The sequence below is a fragment of the Gymnoscopelus microlampas genome (assembly GCF_963454915.1).
Source record: "Gymnoscopelus microlampas genome assembly, chromosome: 5".
Classification (NCBI taxonomy): domain Eukaryota; kingdom Metazoa; phylum Chordata; class Actinopteri; order Myctophiformes; family Myctophidae; genus Gymnoscopelus; species Gymnoscopelus microlampas.
The window spans coordinates 43,406,862-43,430,136 of NC_139942.1; the positions used below are offsets into that span (position 1 = coordinate 43,406,862).

Genomic DNA, 23,275 nt, shown 5'->3' on the forward strand with positions numbered 1-23,275 from the left:
TTATCACGGTCATGGGGTAAAATACTCAATGAACTGTTAATAATCTCTCTCGCTTCCTCTCTCTCTCCAGGCCAGTTTTGTGGCAGCAGGGAACAGAACTGATATTTCTCTGGAAGATCCAGACTTTTGGCAGAAATGGGCCAAGAAGGCTGAGCTGGACTTGGACGCCATCAACGGACGGGTAAGACAACGCACACACGGCAGTCATAAGCATGCTGACTGACAGAGCGACACTTAGATGCTGTAAATGGACTGGTACAGCGTCCCGCGAAAAAACATAACGACAGACGGAAGCGTGCACACGATCACGTCGGTGACAAATTCATACCCACACATGCCCCACTTAACACACACACATACATACATACACACACACACCTTGGTGTGGTGTCCCCCTCATGGACAGACTAATAGGTAATTAGTTAAAGCTATGGCCTGAGGCTGGGACATGATAGAGGGAGAGAGACACAGCTTAACAATGACAGTTGGGAATCTCTGCACTTCCTTAATTACCCATGTTGCCCTGCTTACATTTGAGAGAGAGCGCGTGCGCGTGCGCGCGTGTGTGTGTGTGTGTGTGTGTGCGTGCGTGTGTACATGTGCGTCGGTAAGCAGCTTAACTCCACTTAACAGAGCGCAGATGCCTGGGGGGTACAAAGATATCACTTTGGTTACCGCGCACGCACGCATAACACGCGTGCACAGCCTGGCAGTAATGCACAATCGTACACGCAGCAGGACTCACCAGCACCACCAGTGACTTGCTCAGAGGCATGCTTATCATTTGTCTCTCTCTCTCTTCCCTCAGTCTTTGGCTTTCTGTCTTCATCTTTCTCTTTCTCGTTTGCTTTTTCGCTCAAATCTTCTCTCTCCTCCTCATGCCCACTCACTGTAGGAGAGTCTCAGTTAGAGCTTTAAATCTTACACAGCTCTGTGTATACACACACAAACACGCACGCACGCGTGCATGCACTTTACACAGGCTCCTCCATCGAATTGTCACAATATTTTAATTTGTAAATTACTTTAGTGAGCTGTAATAATTGTTCCACTAACTGGCTGCGTGTGACATTAACTGCAGTGAAGGAACAAAATTAATTAATTGATTTAAAGAGCACTCGACAATATAATTAATTGTATTGTTGTATTTTCTGTCTGGGCAGCTGCTCGGCTAACGCGACAGCGTAAATTATCTCAGCTTCACGAGGCATAACAAAACACACAAGGCTAATTGTACAATCAAACCCTTTTAACCAACAAAGATGCCTTGTCGTCCGTGCGAGACGACTTTCTCCAAGCGTTTTCCCAGAGCCTACAGAGATGGGTAACTTTATAATGGGTCATAATGCCTACATCAGGGATGGGGAAAGGATAAAATCGAGTTAGGACCAAATTGCTCTGCTTGGAACGAATGCATCCTGAAAATGCTGTTGGCTGTAACTGCAAAATAACATGTTGATGTCAGGGCAGATCAGTGGCTCTCAAACGGTGTGCCAGGTGTTGACTTGGGATTTTGTGACAACCACACATTATTATTGCCATATATACTACTACTACTACTTGTTAACTTATTACAATACAAACTATACAAATGAATATGATTCATTATGGATGATTTTTTATTTCACTATATTGGTACTTGTGCTCAATCATTTATTTTAACCACTGTTGTCTGTCAACCTGGCGTTCCTATTTTGTCATTATTTGGCAAACATCTTAATTAATGTATAAGTGTTCTAACATGTAAATGGAGAACATCTAAGCAGATCTACAAGCTCACAACGTGCGTTTCCCTATATGAGTACCGGTGTGCCTTGAGATTTTGACTGGCACAAAAAGTTTGAAAACCACTGGTTGTAGATGTTTCACACAGTGTTGATGGTTAAACTGTTAAACTGTTATGTATGTGTTTGTGAGGGAAATGCACATTTTAGCTTGTCATTTTCCCTACCATCCGACTCACTCTGCCATCTGTCCCCTGTTGATTGTCCCATGCACGTTGCAGAACACGCTGGTGATCGACACTCCCAGAGTGAGGAAACAGACGCGTCATTTCAGCAGCGCCAAGGAGGACGAGCTGATGGAGTTCTCAGAGCTGGAGAGCGACGGGGAGGAGATGTCCAAACCCTCCTCCAAACCACGCAGACCTCAGGACAGAGCCCAGGGGTACCCCAGATCAGAATGCTTCAGGGTGGAGAAAAACCTGCTAGTCTATGGGTAAGAAGAGAGATGAAGTAGTTGTTTTTCTTTTTTTGGGGGGAGGAGTTTCATTTAAAGCAATTTTAGAAAATGTATTTCTGGTGGGATTCCAATTTGGAGAATTTAATGGCTTAACCACTTAAAGCATAATCTACTTTGTTGACCAGTTTCCCAAGGGGCTCTATACTATAGGCCCACCAAGTGCACTAAATATCTTCACTGAAAATAGCCGATCTACAAGCTCACTAGACGGGCTATTTGCACCGAATGTTCCCCGCAGAAGAGGGACGCTAGGGTCCAAGTGGTTAAGCTTATTATTATCTTTCATATTTCACTTTTGTTGAGCTCGAGTTTATTTGAATATCATGGACGAAAATAAATGTGCACCAACCTGAAATGGTACAGATTTAGCAACAGCTTGTGTAAACATCCGCTTGTCATACATGAAACGGTAGTAAAACAAAAAAAAGGAAAAAGAAGAAATGGGGAAACTGAGACCAGAAAGATGTGAGACCTTGTAGGCCCAGATAACTTCAGGTGTTGGACGGGTTGTGCAGTCTTGTAAACGATGTTGGCTTGGAAACGGTGTGTTGTTTTGGACCGAGCATTAATAACCGCTCACACTGGCCAGATTATTTATAGCATGCGTCTGACAGAGCGTTAATGCATGCATCCCCACACAACAAATGATTTAGTACACACAGCAATCTGTGCCTATCACCACCACACTCACACACAGCTGCGGATCAATACTGCTGCCCACACACACACACCAGAGTGACCTATTACAAACCCAAAGCAATGCTTATTCATGTGCACACTTAGACAATAAAGTGAAACACATTTTAAGAGCACGGGTCATTACATAGTACACATAATACACAATCACTGAACAATAGATGAATGCACAGTATCACAAACATACTGTACCACACACATGCACAGATATTGAACGTGCCTTAATTCGCAGTCTGCATCACAGACATGAATGTCTCACATAGTCTGTACACCCCCATAGTTAGGGCAATCACACCAAAATTAACTTTTTCTTTGCACAATTTGACATTTTGAATTCTTTATGCAAACTTTCCCGTTGCAGTGAATTTTGAGAAATGCCATGTCAGGATCACCGGGACATAATCAACATTTCTTACAAAAACGGTTATTTTGTGACCATTTTAATATGATTAATTTTTCATATCCATTCACACATACAGTAGACTTTCATCTACACGCGGAACAGGAATGGTGATGTGTGTGTGTGTGTGTGTGTGTGTGTGTGTGTGTGTGTGTGTGTGTGTGTGTGTGTGTGTGTGTGTGTGTGTGAACAGCAGTGCTAGTGAGATGTCAGGCCTGTTATTGTTACAGTCTAGTCTAGAGCCCCGAGGCTGTAGGACACTCATGCACACTGTCTGGCATGTTCCACCCTTATTCCCCTCTCTCTCTGTCTCGCTCTCCCCCTCTCTCCCATCCCTCTGTATTTCCCAGTCATGTCACCGTTTCACTTTCATTATTGGGACGGAATAGGCTTACATTCAACAGAGTGAATGCTGTGCTGGTATCAGTGTTGGTTTGGGCTGGGGGGGGGGGGGGGTAATTTTTTTTTAGCTAAAGTGAGGCTGATGTGATGGAAACTGACCCCAAATCAGCCTGGAGGGCCATGTGCACCCTAGGGATGGGAGGCTATGACCCATTAAAACACACACACACACACACACACACACACACACACACACACACACACGCCAGAGTTCTTCTAGCTAAGGTGCCAGCGGTGGTTAAGTCACCAGGAAAGTGAAACATTTAACAAGAGCCTGGTAGACTCACACTTGCGGTGTGTGTGTGTGTAGTGTGTAGTGTGTAGGTGTGTGGGTAGTGTCTGGTCTGCACGTCAGCATGATTTGGTGTTGCGTGCACGTTCGTGAGCAATCAAGGTCACCAAATGTCGTCATAGTCGCACTGCATGGTCCGACAAGCGCCACACACAGACAGCAGCCCATTTTAGAGTTGCTAGCTCTGTTGACACTGTAGTACTGTCTGGATCCCTGCTGTAGGGGATAGAAATGTACAAAAAAAAAAGAAAAGAAATGTAGGCAGTCACCCAGAAATGCAAGAAGAAAAGAGTCGATGCATAAAGGAATCTGCTATTCACAATGTCAGTCAAGGCACTTTATAGAAGCTCAGCCTAGTCTCCCTTTGAATTAATCCCTCATATTAAGAACAAACAAATGACCTCATTTAGTCTGCCAGGGATTACTGGTTTGAATTGCTGCTGGATTTCTCATGATTGACTGTGTGCTGCACTGTGAACAGTGTGTTACACTATATTATGAAATCTACTTTAAAGCTGAGATATCATTACATTCTACGTATTAGGGGCTGTGATTCTAACCTCTGTGTGTATGTGTGCGTTTCCTTTTCCATTCCTTGTCTTGACCTTGTGTAGGTGGGGTCGCTGGGGGGAGATCCTGTCACATGGCCGCTTCAAGCGTCCGTTGCGCGAGGCTGACGTGGAAACCATCTGCCGCGCCCTACTGGCCTACTGCCTGCTGCATTACCGCGGCGACGAGAACATCAAAGGCTTCATCTGGGACCTGATCGCTCCCACCGAAGACGGGAGCACCAAGATGCTGGCCAACCACTCTGGTGCATAACACACACACACACACACACACACACACACACACACACACACACACACACACACACACACACTCTTATCCTGACTGAAGATGGGATGATTGAACCAATTGGTGCCAAAGCACACACAACACAGACACCACAATATTATGGATCATGATGGAAAGGAGCTGTCACAAAACGCTGGTATCATATATCTTGATAAACGTATATCTCAAAATATTTACCCATAGTTCAAATGTACCCTCCTCTGACATCTACAGCAGACCCATTTAAAGACTCGAGTGTTAGGGGCACTCTTTGATCTCGCGCGACTCTGATCACGTGGTTCATGTATGCTTCATCAACACCCGTTGTAAGGATTCAGTGTTCAGAACTATACAGAAGTGTTAGGAACCGTTGATTTTCCGATGGCAAGCGTTACTTCTGCATGCTTCTTGTTATCTCATATTATAAATCAACAGTATGTTGGTTTTTGGCAATAAATGATTGGATATTATGAATATTCTTCTACAACAGAATTCTATGGGAGTGTTGTCACTCTGAATTTCGGCTTCTAGTTCCACTGTCACGGTAAAAAAAAAAAAATCATAATAGTTTTTAAAGGAACCCCTTAAGCACAGTATAGTATGTCGTATTATGAATAGTGAAAATAACCAATCTATGCGCTCATTTTTTTTAAATCACATATTTCTTTCCTTTTTACATTTTCCCACTAACATGTCCAAAATGGGACGCCAGGTTGGGAGTGGTTAAGGGCCTATTTTGGCTACTGTGCCGCGAGTGGAGACGAGAGCATTCATTAAGTTAACACAGCAACACCTCCTTAAGATAATACAACATTCTGTCTTTTGCCGCGCTGGGAAGTACAGAACATGGAACGTGTACGGACTAGATTTCCAGCCGTGGAGAACACACCGTGCAGGAGGACAGGGATACATTGTCCTGGAAAATCAGATTACAGGTTGTCGGGGTGTTTTGCCTACCAGTCGCTTTCTCTAACCCCCCCCCCCCCCTGCATCTCTCTCTCTTTACCTCCCTCCCTCTCTCTCTCTGTCTCTAGGTCTCTCTACCCCAGTCCCCCGGGGCAGGAAGGGAAAGAAGGGGAAGCCCCTACCGCCACCTCCCCAATTGCCGCGAGCCGAATGGCTGGCCGGCTGCAACCCCGAACATTTACTGCAAGAGGACAGCTACAAGAGACACCTCAAACACCACTGCAACAAGTAGGTCTAACGCACATGCACAGTGTGCACGCACACACACACACACACACACACACACACACACACACACACACACACACACACACACACACACACACACACACACACACGAGAGCTGTTGAGATAATCGTTGCTCGTCTCTGGCAATTTATTTTTAAACAACTTATTCATTTTAGTGAATGAGTCATGTGTATATGTCTACGCCTATATCATAGCACAGCGCACTCTGATTGGCTGGACGCTCTGTGCAGGAGCTACACTTTGTGCTGTCGAGCGTCCCAACGCAGTGGAAAAGCGTTGCCGCTCTTTTCCATAGACTTTACATTGAAACGCACAGCTCAATCAGAAAGTGCCAGCGTATTATTAACTAAGAGCTGAAAGTCCACATGAAATGAGAAATGACATCCAGGTCAATTTTGGTCTTCGCTAGTTTGATGCATTTGTGCGTGAACGATTACAGGGACTTGTGACAATCAATAAAACATTGTTTTAATTTTAATAAATGACACTCAAAGTAAAGTGTTTGGGGGTGGGGGCTGACAACAGACGATTCACAGCCAAACCTCTTTGCTACTGCTACAGTTATACTGCAGTGGGAGGACGGACTACAGTCTGATATCATTTTTACTTGATTTGATTGGCTGGAATGAGGTCATGAATATTTGTTTGTTTCCCAACAAATGATAAAATGTTAAATTACATTGAGAATATCAACACAAACTGGCCATATAGCCATGACTTTAAGAGAAGATATAGTTTGTAGGACTTATATTTGCCCCACTTTGGCATAGTGACTAATGTTTGATGTTCGGACTGCCCAGTGCAACTGGAACTAGCGTGGCAGTTGAGGCCAGAGGCCAATCATTGGTGTAACTTCCTCATCCCTTTGCCTGGTGGTGACAATAGCTGTGTGACTGGCTAGTTTGTTGTTAGACCAACTGGCCGATGAATGGTGTACCTTCACCACTCAGTGATGGAGTCAGTCAGTCAGTCATTCAAAGACATTTGCACGTAGGGCTGCCCCCCACTGACTATTACACGTCCAAGCCTCAGTGTCTACCTTCACACACATCATTCTCTCCCTTAGTCTATGGTCAGTGCTCCCCCCCCCCCCCCCCCCCCCCCCTCTCTTGCTTGCATTCTGTCATACGCTCCTCTGTTGTTGACAGGGAGATATGCTGCCGTGCCCTCTGGATGCCAGGGGTGCTTTTTTCTTGAGGGGGAAGAGTGTGTGTGTGTGTGTGTGTGTGTGTGTGTGTGTGTGTGTGTGTGTGTGTGTCTGGCTCACTGCCAGGCCAGGTGCTAGGCAGGCAGACCTGTTGGAAGCGGGTGAAAGGCACACACTCATACAAGCACGTACACACACACACACACACACACACACACACGCACACAGGGCACACACACTTGGGGGTGATTATGTGGTGCCATCTGCTAGGCTGGCGCACAGAGCTGTGTGGCTAATCAGGCCTGGCACATTGATGGATGGGCACACGCAGCCTGCCAACGGACGCACACTGCCGCACGCACACACACACACACACACACACACACACACACACACACACACACACACACACACACACACACACACATATTATGTCTTATGTTGTTGACACACAGAAATGTGTGCGTGTGTGTGTGAGAGTCTTTGTTGTTTAGTCTTCCCCCTGCTCTCTCTCCAACTTTCTCTCTTCCGTCTCCCATCTCTTTTCCTCTCTGCTCCTCTGCCCTCCTCGTTTCATTTTCCTTGTCTCTTCATTCCTACTTTCTGCCTCTCTACACCTTCTTCTGCTTCTGTTCTGTGTGAAACCGCTTCATTGATGCGAAGCATGTTTACCTGTCACCGCATCAGACTGAAGCAGTCTGAAAGAGACTGAAGCAGTCTGAAAGAGACTGAAGCAGTCTGAAGCAGACTGAAGCAGACTGAAGGTGGCTCAGTCAGACTGAAGTCCACACTGTTCTGCCTATAGGTCACAATTTCTCCTCTAGTCACATGTCATTTTATCTAGAATTGTCTGTATCTAATGTTACCGTTGAAATGAAGATGTCTAAAATAACCTCTCTCTCTTTGTCAGGGTCTTGCTGAGGGTGAGGATGTTGTACTATCTGAGACAGGAAGTCATCAGAGATCAGGCTGAGCGCATCCTGGAAGGAGCCGAGTACAGGTGGGTGGGAAGGTTCTTCTCATTTCTTTCATCCCGTTCTTCCTCCCTCGTCCCTGTGTTTCTATCCCCCCTTTTCCATCTTTGAAGGTTCACCTTGACTTCACCGTTGGCAAAACGTAGAACAACGTTCACCTCTCCCCATCTTGGATTCTCTCTCACTCTCAACATCTTCCTATCCTTCCGTCACTCCCCTCTTCTCGCCATCTGTCCATCTTTCCTCTCTCCAGTGCACTCCACAATCCCCCACTGTGTGCGCGTCCCATGTCGTCTCTTTTCAACTACCATCCCCCTCTCCTCTCTCTCTTTTCTCCTCCCCCATTATCACCCTTTCACCCAGATGTGTATGCATTCATAATGTAGAGGACGTGCACTCCATGTTGATCTCTCTCTCTCTACTCCACGCTCAACGGTCACTGTGACAGCCCCCTGTGTGTGTGTGTGTGTGTGTGTGTGTGTGTGTGTGTGTGTGTGTGTGTGCATGCGCATGCCTGTGCCAGACATGAGCATGCGGTGCCAGTGCACCAACATATGCCAGAGGGATTTAGCATGCCAGTATTGGCGCACGTGTGTGTGTGTGTGTGTGTGTGTGTGTGTGTGTGTGTGTGTGTGTGTGTGTGTGGGGAGCTGAGGCCAGGCGTGCATGCTGGTGTTCCTAGAGATAAGGGGCTGGGGTTGAATCTCTCATTTCTTTCTAGCATGTCCATTGTCTCCTCTCGTTTTCTTTCTCTTCCCTTTTTGCCTCAATCTTCCTTTTTTCTACCGTTCCCTTCACTCTCTAAATGGGAAGGTTTAATTTAGGCTTTTGCACAAAAGCGCGCCATAGCTGTCCCACAGAAACCTAGTTTATTGCTCATTTTTCATATTCTAATGTCAGCGCATGGGGAAAATCTCCCAGTTGCTTAGGAAACATGACTTCGGGTCAGCGGCATATGCACATATATTTTGGAAATTCCATCCTTATCTGTAAACAATACAGCCTATTTGGGAAGGACACGCTTCAAAACGGCATGTCATTTTAAACGCATAGATACAACCGTGTGTTAATGGCGCTTTTACTCCATTACTAAGTTGCTCTAAATAAGAGTGACTCCTAAATGCCTAAATCGTAATTGTAAGTGAAGTTTTAATGCTGGTCTAGTGTTCATCCCGAGCCTCCATAACTGACCCTTCACATTCCCTGGTTGGTGGCTAAAACCACTAAGGCAGCCAATCTGATTAACACAAATACCATATAATCTGATTTACTCTCTCTCTCTCTCTGTCTCTCCACAGACCTCTTTCTCTGATTTGACATAACAAAACTAACTTCTTGTCAAAAACAAATTCAGTGCATGCAGCAGACAGATCAGATAATGTCATTTATGAGATGAAACATAACGATAAAAGCTGTCTGGGAACAACAATAATAATAATGATGATGAATGTGTGTGTGTGTGTGTGTCCGTAGTGAGTTGGATATCTGGATTCCCCAGCCGTTCCACGCAGAGGTACCAGCTGACTGGTGGGATAGCGAGGCAGACAAGTCACTGCTCATTGGAGTGTTCAAACATGGTAAGAATGCACACACACACACACACACACACACACACACACACACACACACACACACAGTCCACCATCCTAACCCAAATGCATGTATGCGTACACACCAGCTTCACATAGCAGGTAGAAGAACAGAAACGCATGGAGACTGCATACATCACTCACACAACTTCAAATACAATGAACAACACACACACACACACACACACACACACACACACACACACACACACACACACACACACACACACACACACACACACACACACACACGTGCACACACTTAACACTCATCACTCACTTCAGTATCTTCAAACACTGTCAACGACACACACACACACACACACACACACACACACACACACACACACATACACACACGGGCATCTTCAAACAGAGTAACCATCACTGGAACACACTGCCTGTGTGTGTGTGTGTGTGCGCGCACACACACACACACACACACACACATCAGTGACTTGAAACACATTAAACTCCGCCCTCCACTTCTGCTGTCATTGGCTGATTGGTGTTACCATGGTGATAGCTGAATGCAGCTGCCACGCTCGGTGTGCTGTCTGGAGGTTGATTGATGGGTGGTGTCCGACCACGCCGCCACCTGTAGTGTGTGTGTGTGTGTGTGTTACAGGTGTTTATTAGCTGCTTCTCAAAGTCACTGGTATGTTTAACCACTTTAACCACCACAAAAATAGCTCTACAAGCTCAAAGCGTGTCGTGTTTGCGACACGACTTTGTAGTTCTGCTATTTCCAGCGAATAGATTTGGTGTAGAAGGAAACAAGCAGCAGTCTACAGTTGTAACTCAGGACCGGATAAGTCGTTATAAGGACCATTGCAGTCTAATTTTCACTTTTAGCCATTAGCAAAGTGAATGCAGTGTATACTTTCGTTAGATCTCAGATTAGGTTTTTAATTGTCATTCACTGCCATTTATGTTGAAACGGGTTGGAAAGAAAGTTACTGGGTATAGGTCATTTACCCTATTGAAAGACACTGTGACATTTGTTTTATTTACAATTACTTTATTACTAGCCATTAAAATGTGTGCATTGGGTATTAATGTGCCTAGTTAACATTGGCCAAAATATTCAGCCACATTCTTTAACATTTATTGAAAATGGACAAAATGTAAAAAACACAACATCATAAAAAGACAGCAATGTGGCTGGTGTTGACAATGACATGTATCAACACAATTCCTGTCTGATTGTGTTGGTGGTTGGACCTGAAGCCGATTCTACATGTCTCCTAAATCTCAACAGTTTTCTGAAAAACGTATGTTTCTATATCAGTGGTGCTCAATCTTTTTCATTTCAAGGTCCCCCAAAATGATATGAATTTGGCCGCGGACTCCCATCAAAATATTTTTTTCGAGGGACCCCCAGAAGCAAAGATTTGAGTTAAAAATGTTCGCTTTAAAAATATATATATTCAAAGATTTGCACACATTTTCACGATTTTTCAAAAATAGCAGATCTACAAGCTCGTAGCGCGGCACCGAGTAGCCCAAAGTGTAAAATAATGCTTTTTAGCTCAAATCTAAAAATGACACAGTTCCAGGTCTTAATGGGTTAACTACTTTAGTCCAATTTTTTACTATGCAACTATTTTTGAACATTTTGGAATGTTTTTGGAGATTTTCTCCTATAACGACATGCCCAAAATAGGGATGCCAAGTTGAAAGTGTTTAATAACAAAATAAAAATGGCCCTGTTTTTTTTAAACCATATAACCCTCATAGCTTACTTTAATTTAGCCTGATAACCTAGGCTACACTGTCTTGTTCAGGCTTGCTTGTACCAGGGAAAGGTTTTGCAACGAGTAAGAGCCAGGTGCCTTTCGACCCTCATGTGAACTGTGTGTGTGTGTGTGTGTTTAGGGCCTGTTAACCCACAGTTTGGAAACCACTGGCCCACTATAGCGGACAGATACAGGCCTGCCTGTGGTTTTCCAGAGCTCTGTGGATGGGGACCCTCATTCATATTAATTTGGGATAATTGTCATCATTTCTCCATCATTGCCGCCTTCTCTGATTCAATTAGGCTCCGTGGATGAGCTGGGAGTGCACACATGCGCACACGCACAGACACACACACACTCACTCACTCACACTCCCTCACTCGCTCAGGGATACAATAGGCTCACCCATAGTTAATCATAATCCTCATTCACCAGGGAGGCCTTCAGAGGGGGGGGGGGGGGGCACCCCCCGACCCCCACACACCCACCCACACACACACACGGTAACACAAATGCACACTGCCTCACATAGACAACCAGCGACACACTCAATAGTCACATACACCCACTCACACACGCACTGCCTCACATAGACACACACACACAGAGAGGGGGAGAGTGATGGCCTATAAAAGCCTTAATGATTAGCGTTTGGCTGCGGGCGCAGAGCTGGGTGCGTGTGTGTGTGTGTGTGTGTGTGTGTGCGTGAGAGAGAGAGTGGCAGTTAGGAAGGATGTGTCACCACATCTATCCTAATTGAAATGTGACGTGGAGAGGGGGACGAGGGGAGGAGAGACAACAGTGTACAGTGTATGCAGTATGTATCAACACACTCTTTTCCCTCTCACTCCATCTCTTCTCTGCCTCTTTCCATGTCTCCTCTGTTTCCTCTGCTATTCCTCCTCGTTTCATCATCTTCTCTCCTCCTCTCTCACTTCCCGCTGTGTCCCAGTAAGATCTGCACGCTCTAATTTGTTCTACTTGGATGCACTCAACGAACACACACACTTCACTATACTACACCTCACATACGGACACCGTGACTCACTCCCCCCTCACCCTCTCTCCATCTCTTCTCTCTCGCCTCACTCCCTCTCTCGTCTCACTCCCTCTCTCTCTCTCTCTCAGCCTGCTAACACAAATGAGCACCTGCAGGCACACTTGGCCATGCACACACTCTCCGATGCGCCTATACAGAAACACACAGACAAAAACACATACACGTGCACAACTGTGCGCACGCACACACACACACACACACACACAGCCTGTCTGTCTTGTCAGCAGCTGGCTCCTGTGGTCTGCCCTGCTGGCGCTGTTTTTGTCTAGTCCGTCATTTAATATGGAGATTGTGTGTTTGTGTGTGTGTGTACATGTCAGAGTGTGTTATGGTGTTTACTTGAGAACGAACTAGAAGGCGTCTTGTTTGTGTTCTTTATAGGAGTGTACCTCCAGCATTGTGAGTTTGATCTCCATGGTTTTTCCTGCCTCTTGTTCATACGGTTAACAATGATCTGACCCAGAGGAGCACTTGTTTTAGTCCAGACGTCAAGAAAGTTTCCACCCAGAGGAGCGCTTGTTTTAGTCCATACATTAAAGATACTTCTAGTCTAGACCTGAATGGATAGTTGGTAAATCCTGACTAATGTTGGAATAGGACGTGACACCTGTTACAGAAAACATGGTATTATTAAGAATAAAATACCATAGCAAAGTGCTGATTTATAGCTTTGTTTAGCTGTCTTTATAACTCCTTACAGGTACATTTTTACACTTTTAGGATTTAATTAACACAAGCTTTTACTGTGTACATCTTGGGTAATATACCAGTGTTTCATAGTTTTTTTTTGCTTTACTTTTTACATTTAACACTCTCTCTGCCCCCACCCCCTCCTCTCTGCATCTCCAGGCTATGAGAAGTACAACTCGATGCGTGCGGATCCCTCCTTGTGCTTCTTGGAGCGCGTGGGCATGCCTGATGCCAAGGCCATCGCAGCAGAGCAGAGGGGCACCGACATGATGACAGATGGTGTGGAGGGGTAAGAGACCCACTGCCAGCACAGATCACCACCTCCTCCTCTATACTCTCTTTTTGTTTTCTCTCTAGTCTCTTCCTTCCCTCTCCTACAGCTTCTGTTTTTTTGTTGTTCACTTTCCACCCTGAACTTTCACCTTTTTTTTTGCCTCCTTCACACCACCTTCTCTCTTCATGCTTTTGTTCCTTGTATTTGCTTTACTGCGTCTTTGACATTTCTAAAAGAGAGAAAGGAATGAGGTTTTACTTCCTACAGAAGTCATGTGGTCAATTCTCACTCTTGGCTGCCCTTCCGTCTCTCCATCCCCTTCCTCCACCCCCTCCCATCTCTTCCCCTCTATCCTTCTCCCAACCGCCCCACCCCTCCCCTCTCTTCCATCCTCGCTCCGTGGGGGTCCACAGGGAGGACGAGGACCCCGAGTACAAGCCTTTGAGAATGCCTTTTAAAGACGAAATGGACGACTTCACCAACTCTCCTCTGGACGACAAGGACGAGGCAATGGAGGGTGATACTGATGGTAGGCCGACGGTCACACACAGATGCGCGCGCGCGCACGCGCACGCGCACACACACACACACACACACACACACACACACACACACACACACACACACAGGAGATCAAGGTTTATAGATACATGAATATGTCTCTTCAGACCAACAAAAAAGAGTCATAAAATGTTATAAAGAGTTAAGAAAGGGGGAAAAACTACAGTGTATGGTTGTTTACCATATTGGCTATGATTTGTGGTATACTTCACATTGCTGCTGACAATTATCACAAGCATATTGCCATTCTTTTTCAAATTTGAAACGATTACCAGATTTTTCCATTTTAGTTGTTAGTCAAACTTTGATAAATTCACCATAAAATTCTCTGCCTCATAATTAAGTCAGCAAGACATGGACAATTGAAATTGTCGGAAGAACATAATTGAATGGAATTGGCAGCAGTAACGTAAAGTGCGAGTGATCCTTTAAAAAAAAACTGAGGTCTAACTCCCCCCATTCTTTACCTCTATTCCTCCATCCAGGTAAATTGGGCGAGAACGGTCGCGCTGCCCCATCGGGCGGAGGAGGAGCCTCGGGCTCCAACGAGCGCCTCTATTGGCCAGCGGCCTCGGCCCTGACCGCCCGGCTGCGTCGCCTCATCACCGCCTACCAGCGCTCCAACCGGCGAGAGCAGCTTCGCCAGGAGGCCCTCAGCAGGCCGGACGGTCGGCGCCGCAAGAAATGCAGGGAGTTCCAGCCCGGCATTGCCATGATGAACGAGGGAGCAGCAGGGCCCACGTACGTCCAGGAGGGAGGACCCGGGGTGTTCATGGCGGAAGGAAGCCCGTATTTGGCCAAGGGAAGTCCTTATTTGGCCAAAGGCGGGCAGTTCTTGCCAGACGCAGGCGCAGCGGCGGCGGCCCACGCTGCCCTCATGGCAGAGGGATCCATGTTCTACAAGGAAAGAAGACAGAGGTACCGTTCAGCTATAGGACCATTTATACTCCTTGATCCGTTGATACGTTACAAACGCACGTGGATTTTGCCAGTGGTGTAAAAAGTACTCGCATGTTTTACTTAAGTAAAAGTATCAATACTGCAATGTAGAAATACTCCATTACAAGAAAAAGTACGGAATTCGAAATTTACGTGAGTAAAAAAAATATGCTTAAAGTACTGAAAGTAAAAGTACTCATTATGCAGAATGTCCCATTTAAAGTTTTCAAAATGGATAAAAATCTTTTGAAAATAGCCGATCTAGACGCGTTGTGAGCTTGTAGATCGGCTATTTTCAAACAACCAAAATATATATAGAGCTTAAGTGGTTAATGTATGTTTAGTAATAAAAATCTAAATCTACAAAATAACTGTACAATATTTGCCTCTGAGATGTAGTGGAGTAGAAGTAAAAGTATTGAAATTTGGAAATACTCCAGTAAAGTAAAAATACCTCAAAACTGTACTTAAGTACAGTACTTGAGTAAATGTACTTAGTTGCTTTACGCCACTGGTATTTGCTCACATACCTGGCTATGTACTTGGTCTATATAGCTCCTGCTAAATGCCTAAATCGTATAGGCTTTGTGCATAACTGTATTTGCGTTCTCCAGACGGTGGCATAAGCATGTCACTGTGCCGGGTCATTTTCTCAGTCATGTGTTTCATTATCATTATTCCCATGTTTCTGCTCCTTCAGGTGGACGCGTCGTGAAGAGGCAGATTTCTACCGTGTCGTGTCGACCTTCGGCGTCGTCTACGATACACAGAGACAGAGGTTCGATTGGACACAATTCAGGGCCTTCGCCCGACTGGATAAGAAGACGGACGAGAGTCTGGAGAAGTACTACTACTCCTTCATCGCCATGTGTAAACGGGTCTGCCGCATGCAGATCAAAACCGACACAGGTGAGCAGACCTCGGTTACCAATTTAACACGTAGGATCACATGCACGGCACGCACACCTCCTCTGCCACAAACACATAGAACAAATCCACCCTGAAGACACACTACACAAACATATTAACCACTTAAACCCAATATACGTTTTTGACCGGGGTCCCCCAGGGTGTCTATTCTCGGCCCCCCTCCTTTTTTCCCTCTATACCAAATCTCTTAAATGAAATAGCTGCTCTACAAGCTCTAAATGACAATGCGTTGTGAGCTTGTAGATCTGCTATTTTTGACCAATGTCAACCTATTTTCTACCATTCAATTGGTTAAATGGATTTATTCTGCTGGCATATAGTTTTTAACCACTGAAACAATTGTCATTGTTGCATTGAATGTTCTTGTGTTTGGTCTTATAAAAACTCCCTCCTCCTTCCCTCCAGAACTTCCGGACCCGACGCTGATCATCGACCCGATCACGGAGGAGCGCGCCTCCCGCACCCTCTACCGCATCGAACTGCTCCGTCGCATCAGGGAGCAGGTCCTCCCTCACCCACTCCTCTCCGAGCGCCTCCAGCTCTGCCAGCCCTCACCCGACCTCCCCGAGTGGTGGGAATGCGGCCGCCATGATCGAGACCTCCTGCTCGGAGCCTCCAAGCACGGCGTGAGTCGGACGGACTATCACATTTTAAACGACACCTCGCTGGCCTTCCTGGAAGCCCACCATCGCTGGAACAGCCAGAGAGGGGCGGGTGCCACCGTGCCGGCCCAGACGGACGTCATCAAAGTTGGGGATAGTGGTGGCGGCGCCGCCGCCCTCCTCACCCCCGCCGAGCTGGCAAGCGCCGCAGCCGCCGCCAGTGCTGCCATGGCAGCAACCAAGGAGGAGCCTGAGGAGGAGGAGGAGGCGGCAGAAGGGAAGGAGATTAAAGAGGAAGAGAGCGAAGGGAAGGAGGTGAAAAAGGAGGTGAAAAAGGAGGCGGAGGAAGAGAAAGACGGCGACAACATTCCAATCACCAAGACTGAAGACACGAATGAAGGGAAGGAACGAGAGGGAGGAGCGGAGACGGGCGAGGCCCAGGCGTCCCCCAAGGAGGCGATCAAGACAGAGGAGCAGCAGGAGGAGGAGGAGGAGCAGGCCCAGCCGAAAGCAGAAAAAGAGGAAGAGCAAGCGAGTGGAGACGGAGCGAAGGCGTCCGAACCGCAAAAGGACCAAGAACAGGATAAAGGAGAAGACAAAGAGGAGAGTTCCACTCCTGCCATGGAGTGTCTCGGGGACCAGACTGAGACCAACGCTACAGAGACACCACAGCGTCCCGCCGACGACTCCTCTCCCAAAGCACAACCAAACCACAAGACCACAGAGGATCAGGACGAGGAGGAGAAGGAGAGCCCCGACACTCCCAAGTCCCCCAAGTCGGCCGCTACGGAGAAGAGCCCAGAGGAGGAGGAGGATGAGCGAGTGGATGAAGATGACAAGTCGGAGAAGTCGTCTCAGGCAGAGGGTGGGTGCAGCACGGGTTTTGTCAAGGGAAATATTATTGTTGTTATTAGTACGGGTGCAACAGTTAATTGAGAAAATCGATTTAATCGATTTTAAAAAACAAACGCTAATTGATTGTAATAAAGAATCATAGAATTTATTTTGGGTGGGAATCCTTTTTTTTCTTTTGAATTGTTTAAATAGCGAAAATACCAGATCTACAAGACACGTTGTGAACTAGATCTGGTATTTTTGTGCAACACTGTCGCGTAAAATGGGGTGGAGGTGGTTAATCAGACTGATCGATTTAGTCACTTATAAAAAATCTAATTTTCTTCGATTTGTTGATATATAAAAAAGTTAAACTAATTATCAAAAAAACATGCTTCTTGATTATTCAATTAATCGGAAAAATCGATAATCGATGAGAAGGTAATCGATAGTTGCAGCCCTAGCCATAAGCATAAGCATCGGAGACCAGCGGCTACCCTGCTAGCTAACTCATCACGTCTTTGTAACCTTGAATACAGACATCATGGTAATCTTCTGATCTGGTCATATTTGGAGTATAACAATACAAATACATGAGCAATATTTTAATTCTAATTTTTTCTCTCCACAGCGAGTGCTGCATCTGAGCAGAAGAACTTTGATGAGGAGAGCATCGCCTCTCTGAGCACGTCTGTCAAAGACGAGACCAGAGATGGCTTCTGTCCCGATGACCTGCCCGAGCCTTCTGCCCTGCAGGCTCTGCAGGACCGCAGCTACGGCTTCTCCTTCTGGCCTAAGGTGAGAGACACACAGGACTTGGCTTGAAGTATAGAACACACACAGCACACACATTATGTAGCTATTACATAGAAATATGACACCTTGTCAACATTCAAGGGGTTAACCCATTAAAACCGGGAAAGCATCAGTGTCATTTTTTATTTTAGTGTCGGCTATTTAGAAATAGCATATCTACGACAAGGTTGAACATCTGCTATTTTTGTTGAAAGTGTTTGAATTTGTACACAAATCCTCTCTTCTGGGGGTCCCTGGCAGAAGAATCATTCAGATGGGGAGTCCGCGGCCAAATATATTTAACTTGGGGGTCCTTGACTTGAAAACGTTTGAGAACCACTGATTTAGAAGGCATTTGTAGAATCGGCCTCAGGTCTTAATGGGTTAATTATATTCTCATTATAATAGTTCCATATGAATCCAACTCTCCTCTCTTTCAGGACCGCGTGATGATCAACCGGATGGACAACATATGTGACGCCGTTCTGAAAGGCAAGTGGCCCGTCAACAGACGGCACCTCTTCGACTTCCCCGGTAACCTGTTGCCGAGCTACGGATCCACGGCGAGCGCGTCGGCCGTCGCCACGGTGGCGGCCGAAAGCCCGCTGCAGAGGCGGAGCTTAGCTGAGTTATCCATGGCGGCCGCCGGCCACGCCTCCTACAGCGGCAGTGAAGACATGACGCTATCGCCGCAGGTTAATGTGAGTGTCGACCAAACAGTCTTTCATTTTATGTATTAAATTAAAGCAACATAGTTGGCAGCAGCGTGATAAAAACAGAGATTTAAAAACCTTATGGGTTTTATAAAGTTAATCTCACCTTAATTCATAGCAAAAATGCTTTACATATAGAAAAGTAATCTGTGTGTGTTAATAATAGAAAAAGTGTGCGCGTGTAAGAGTATAGAGTAAGTAGCCGTTATGTGATCTCAATATAGCTGTTCCAATAGCTGATCCCCCCCTGTATCTGATAGAAAATGTACACGAACCAGTGCGGAACTATGGGAGATGTAAAAGATTTGCCTGTCTTGTACTGAAGTTGTACACCTCACAGTTGAGCTGGAAGAAGGCTTTCTCTGGTTTATTTCCTCCAGCTAGACTTAACCACACGAAAATAGCAGATCTAAAGCTCACATGCATCACGTATATAGGGTGGTTAAAATCAGCCTTGCTACGTACTAGTAGTATTGAGGTCCCTCACAGCAACTATCTGTTAGCTGTGCAGCGATGCTAGCTCTGTCAGCAAGCCCACACCTCTTACAGTGAGGTATTGTCTCATAAGTATAAACGCAAGAACTTGGGTGTACTGATTGTACGTGACTTTGTTGTTACCACACGTTGGTCTCTCATCCTGCTCCTGTCACGGCTAAATGGAGTTCATATCCTGTACGGCAGGCGTTTGTCGCAGTGTAGTAATTTTTCCAGAGTGATTAAATTTGTCCTGAACTTGTCCTTTAAAACATCCTGTCAGCGTTCCTCGTTCAAATCGATGGCTGCTGTTAGCTGCAAATTTACGGTCATAACAGAAGAGACAAGATAGAATCGTTGTTCTCCGTAACGTGATACAAGAACATAAAACACCAGATGAAAGTTGACATTGTAGGGCTTTTCTCTTTGAAGACACACCTGTGACAGCTTTTTTTTTTTTTCTTTCCTTTCAGGACCCACTGAGCATGTCGGCGCCTCGTCAGAGGAGGAGGAGGAGGAGGAAGGTGGAGATTGAGGCAGAGAGGGCTGCCAAGCGACGCAACCTGATGGAGATGGTGGCTCAGCTCAGAGAGAGCCATGCTGCCGCAGAGTCCCAGAGCCAGGCTATAGACCTCACCAAGGTACCTAACACACTCACACTCTCTCACTCAGCTCATGTTTGCTGATTAAATAGATTGATAGACTGACCGACCTACGGACCGAAATGTATTAATCGGAATGATCGCTATGGATATTCAGTTGGACAGTTTTTTTTATCTTATATTAAAATTGGCTAATCATATATGGGTATGCCAATATATGGCCATATACTGATAACATCAAGGATCTCCATTTATGGGCATAAAAGGGACCAATGTGTGTATTGTGATCATTTGTGTGTGGCTCAGGAGGTAGAGCAAGTCGCCCAATGATCCGTGGGTCGGCGGTTCGAATCCCGGCTCCTCCTGTCCACATGTCGAAGTGTCCTTGGGCAAGACACTGAACCCTACATTGCCTCCAATGATCTAGCTTGCCACCATTGAAATGTGAATGTGGGAAAAGTGGGGACGCTAGCGTCGACTGTTCGCCGCTCCACCTCCCAATGTCCCCCCCCCCCCCCCCCCCCCCTGTATGAATGAATGAACCATTGTAAAGCGCTTTGAGCACTTGGAAAAGCGCTATAAAATGCAATTTATTATTATTATTATCGCAGGGCATGCACCACCACCACAAGGCCTCCACTTCCTCCTCATTTACCGGCTATCCCAGCGCCATGGGAACGAGCTCTTCCCTCAAGGCCCAGATGGAACTGCTGCAGCAGGCCACTCCCCCCGGCCACAGAGCTAACGGCTCATTGGTCGACCCGGACCTGCCCATCATGAGGAGGAGGCGCGGCCGGAGGAAAAACGTGGAGGGACTTGAGCTGCTGTTCATGGCCAATAAGAGAGCGGGAGGGGTGAGCGATATTTCTGTGCATTGTGTCTTTTTTGTTTTGCGTTGCCACCATGGGCCCAGCATCCAGCTTTGAAATTGAATCTGTATAGGGAGTGACAGTTCATATGAATGGTCTGTAGTTTTCGCTGTTTAACCCCTGCTGGTGTCAGAAATATTTTTTCTCCATTCAAGTGGGTGGGTTTTTGCCAAACTTTAGACTTGATTTTCTTACCTTAATAAACATCGTCATAAATACTATATGCTTCCAGTAGCTAGTTTAAAGTCTTCTTTCAATCACCTTGATATGCGTTTTGGTAAGTTATGGTCCCATTTATTTTCAAATTGATGATTAAGTAGGGTATGCTCTAGGAGGGGCAGGATGATTTGATTGACAAGCTACACAACCAATCGCATTCATTCCCCGCCCCCGCTCTTGATTGACATCAATATCTATTGATATGACGCAATATAGAAAGATGTCAGTTTTGAAATCGTTGAAAAATAGGCTTCATTTACAGTCTGTAGAAACCAATGGCGTCGCTCTGTCCATTCAACCACGTATGTGGTTGCCACATACGTTTGATCTTTGCACCCAAATCTCTTAAGTTAACACATTGAGTGCCAAAAACGGTCCGGACCGTTTTTCATAATCCAAACGAGGTGTGCCTTCACAGCACCAGGAGATATGATTTTTCGAAGATTTAGACTCCAATCCACTTCCTGGTTAACTTATGACTTCAAAAGCCTGTATCTCGGTCCTGTGTACTTGTCTTTTTTAGTATGTATTTTTGACTATTTTCAACTGGCTGCAACTATGGAACGGATTACCGAATGTTTTTAATGTTTTTCCCCGGATTGTACGAGACCCCTGTGTGTTTAATGAGGGGATCACCGTGAGGACGGTGATCACTGAAAATATTTTGTGACTACTTGAAAAAGGTCCAAAAATGGTTAAAATTCCAGGCACTGGAGGTACCCTGTTTTGAAAAACCCCTGGCACTCAATGTGTTAAAATGCTTCTCTTTGCCATTTCTCCCTCCCTGTCTCGCCCTCATCTCCTCCTCTAGGATGAGTCTGAAGGGACCAAAGCTTCCAGCATGGAAGCGGTCCAGGATGTTCCCCGCGCCCACAGACCCCTGGCTGTACCTGGGCAGAGCCCAAGCCCCAGCGCCAGGCCCCCTGCCCCGGGCCCGGTCCCTGGAAGCGTGGAGGAGGGCGAGGCGGCCGCAAACGTTTCTAACAAAGAGCTGCGAGACTGGCTGAGACAGCACCCCACCTACACCATGGACATGACTGGATTCACACCAGTATGTAGAGCAACTCTCCACTTTACCCTTATGCACACATTTCTTTCTAGTTTTTGTCTGCCTTTCTCTTAATTTCTTTAACCACTTACATATATGTATGATCTTTGTCATACGACAAATAGGCAATGTACACGTTCACAGCACGTGGCATCGCAACATGTTGTGAGCTTGTAGATCTTCTATTTTTACTATTTTCAAATTTGTTTTTTTAACGAAGAAACTTTGCCTAAACTATCAACGCCAGAGTTTAATGAGGTTAAACTCTCAGTTATGTAGAAGCTCTGCTAACAGCCGTGTGTGTTTTTTGTCTCTTGCAGAAGAGCGAGGACGTCCTGATGTCTCAGTTCAATAAGCCCAAGCAGAAGCGCCATCGCTGTCGAAACCCCAACAAGATCGACATCAACACCTTGACAGGCGAAGAGAGAGTCCCCGTGGTCAACAGACGCAACGGACGCAAGGTATAAATTCTGACCCAACAGCCAATCCCAGCTGACATCTTGAATGGCCCTTTGTCTGTATTCTTGGTGGCAGTGGTGTACAGATACGATTTACACTATGCATTCTCTGAAATTGATTGAGGGATTTGAAGAGGGATTCATCAAATCTTTTTCCTGTGTTTCCCAGATGGGCGGTGCCATGGCTCCACCAATGAAGGAGCTCCCCAGATGGCTGCTGGAGAACCCCGAGTTCGCCATTGCTCCTGATTGGACAGACATCGTCAAACAGTCTGTAAGTAGCCAATAAAAACCTCAACAGATTTGCAATAATTCAGATGAAGTTGGTTTTGGATTAAGACAAGTTAACCAAAGTTATATTGCTGTTAACATTGTATGACTCCAGTGAGCTATTTTCCAGCAGTCTCCCACTCTTCTGCTTAGATTTTTTAGTAAAATCATCCAGGCAACCTTTTATTCGTTTTGTGCTCCTTTGGAAACGAAACTTGACTTTCCAGCTGTTCATTAATGAGAAATGAAATACTTGGACATAGTAGACATAATTGGGTTCAGGTAGGCTAGTTTTTTTTTTTTTTTTACCTTTACACCAGTTTTCATTTCTTCCTGAATGTCTTTGAGTACTGGTTCTCAAAGTAGTTTTTACCTCACACCAGTTTTCATTTCTAGCTGAATACC

General features: G+C 45.8%; 1 protein-coding gene across 3 annotated transcripts in view; it reads left to right on the top strand.

The window, feature by feature from the left end:
• The window catches only part of chd7 (chromodomain helicase DNA binding protein 7), a 94,057-nt gene that overhangs the window by 65,395 nt on the left and 5,387 nt on the right, over positions 1 to 23,275 (top strand). For all 3 annotated transcript variants that reach the window (XM_084058732.1, XM_084058731.1, XM_084058730.1), the window contains exons 22-39: positions 71 to 181; positions 2,006 to 2,217; positions 4,646 to 4,845; positions 5,903 to 6,062; positions 8,141 to 8,230; positions 9,678 to 9,781; positions 13,442 to 13,571; positions 13,970 to 14,085; positions 14,603 to 15,035; positions 15,757 to 15,965; positions 16,392 to 17,453; positions 18,054 to 18,220; positions 18,658 to 18,918; positions 19,878 to 20,045; positions 20,618 to 20,860; positions 21,906 to 22,145; positions 22,463 to 22,603; positions 22,770 to 22,874. In XM_084058732.1, the coding sequence (XP_083914858.1) occupies positions 71 to 181; positions 2,006 to 2,217; positions 4,646 to 4,845; positions 5,903 to 6,062; positions 8,141 to 8,230; positions 9,678 to 9,781; positions 13,442 to 13,571; positions 13,970 to 14,085; positions 14,603 to 15,035; positions 15,757 to 15,965; positions 16,392 to 17,453; positions 18,054 to 18,220; positions 18,658 to 18,918; positions 19,878 to 20,045; positions 20,618 to 20,860; positions 21,906 to 22,145; positions 22,463 to 22,603; positions 22,770 to 22,874 (4,152 nt within the window). The remainder of the gene's footprint in view (positions 1 to 70; positions 182 to 2,005; positions 2,218 to 4,645; positions 4,846 to 5,902; positions 6,063 to 8,140; positions 8,231 to 9,677; positions 9,782 to 13,441; positions 13,572 to 13,969; positions 14,086 to 14,602; positions 15,036 to 15,756; positions 15,966 to 16,391; positions 17,454 to 18,053; positions 18,221 to 18,657; positions 18,919 to 19,877; positions 20,046 to 20,617; positions 20,861 to 21,905; positions 22,146 to 22,462; positions 22,604 to 22,769; positions 22,875 to 23,275) is intronic.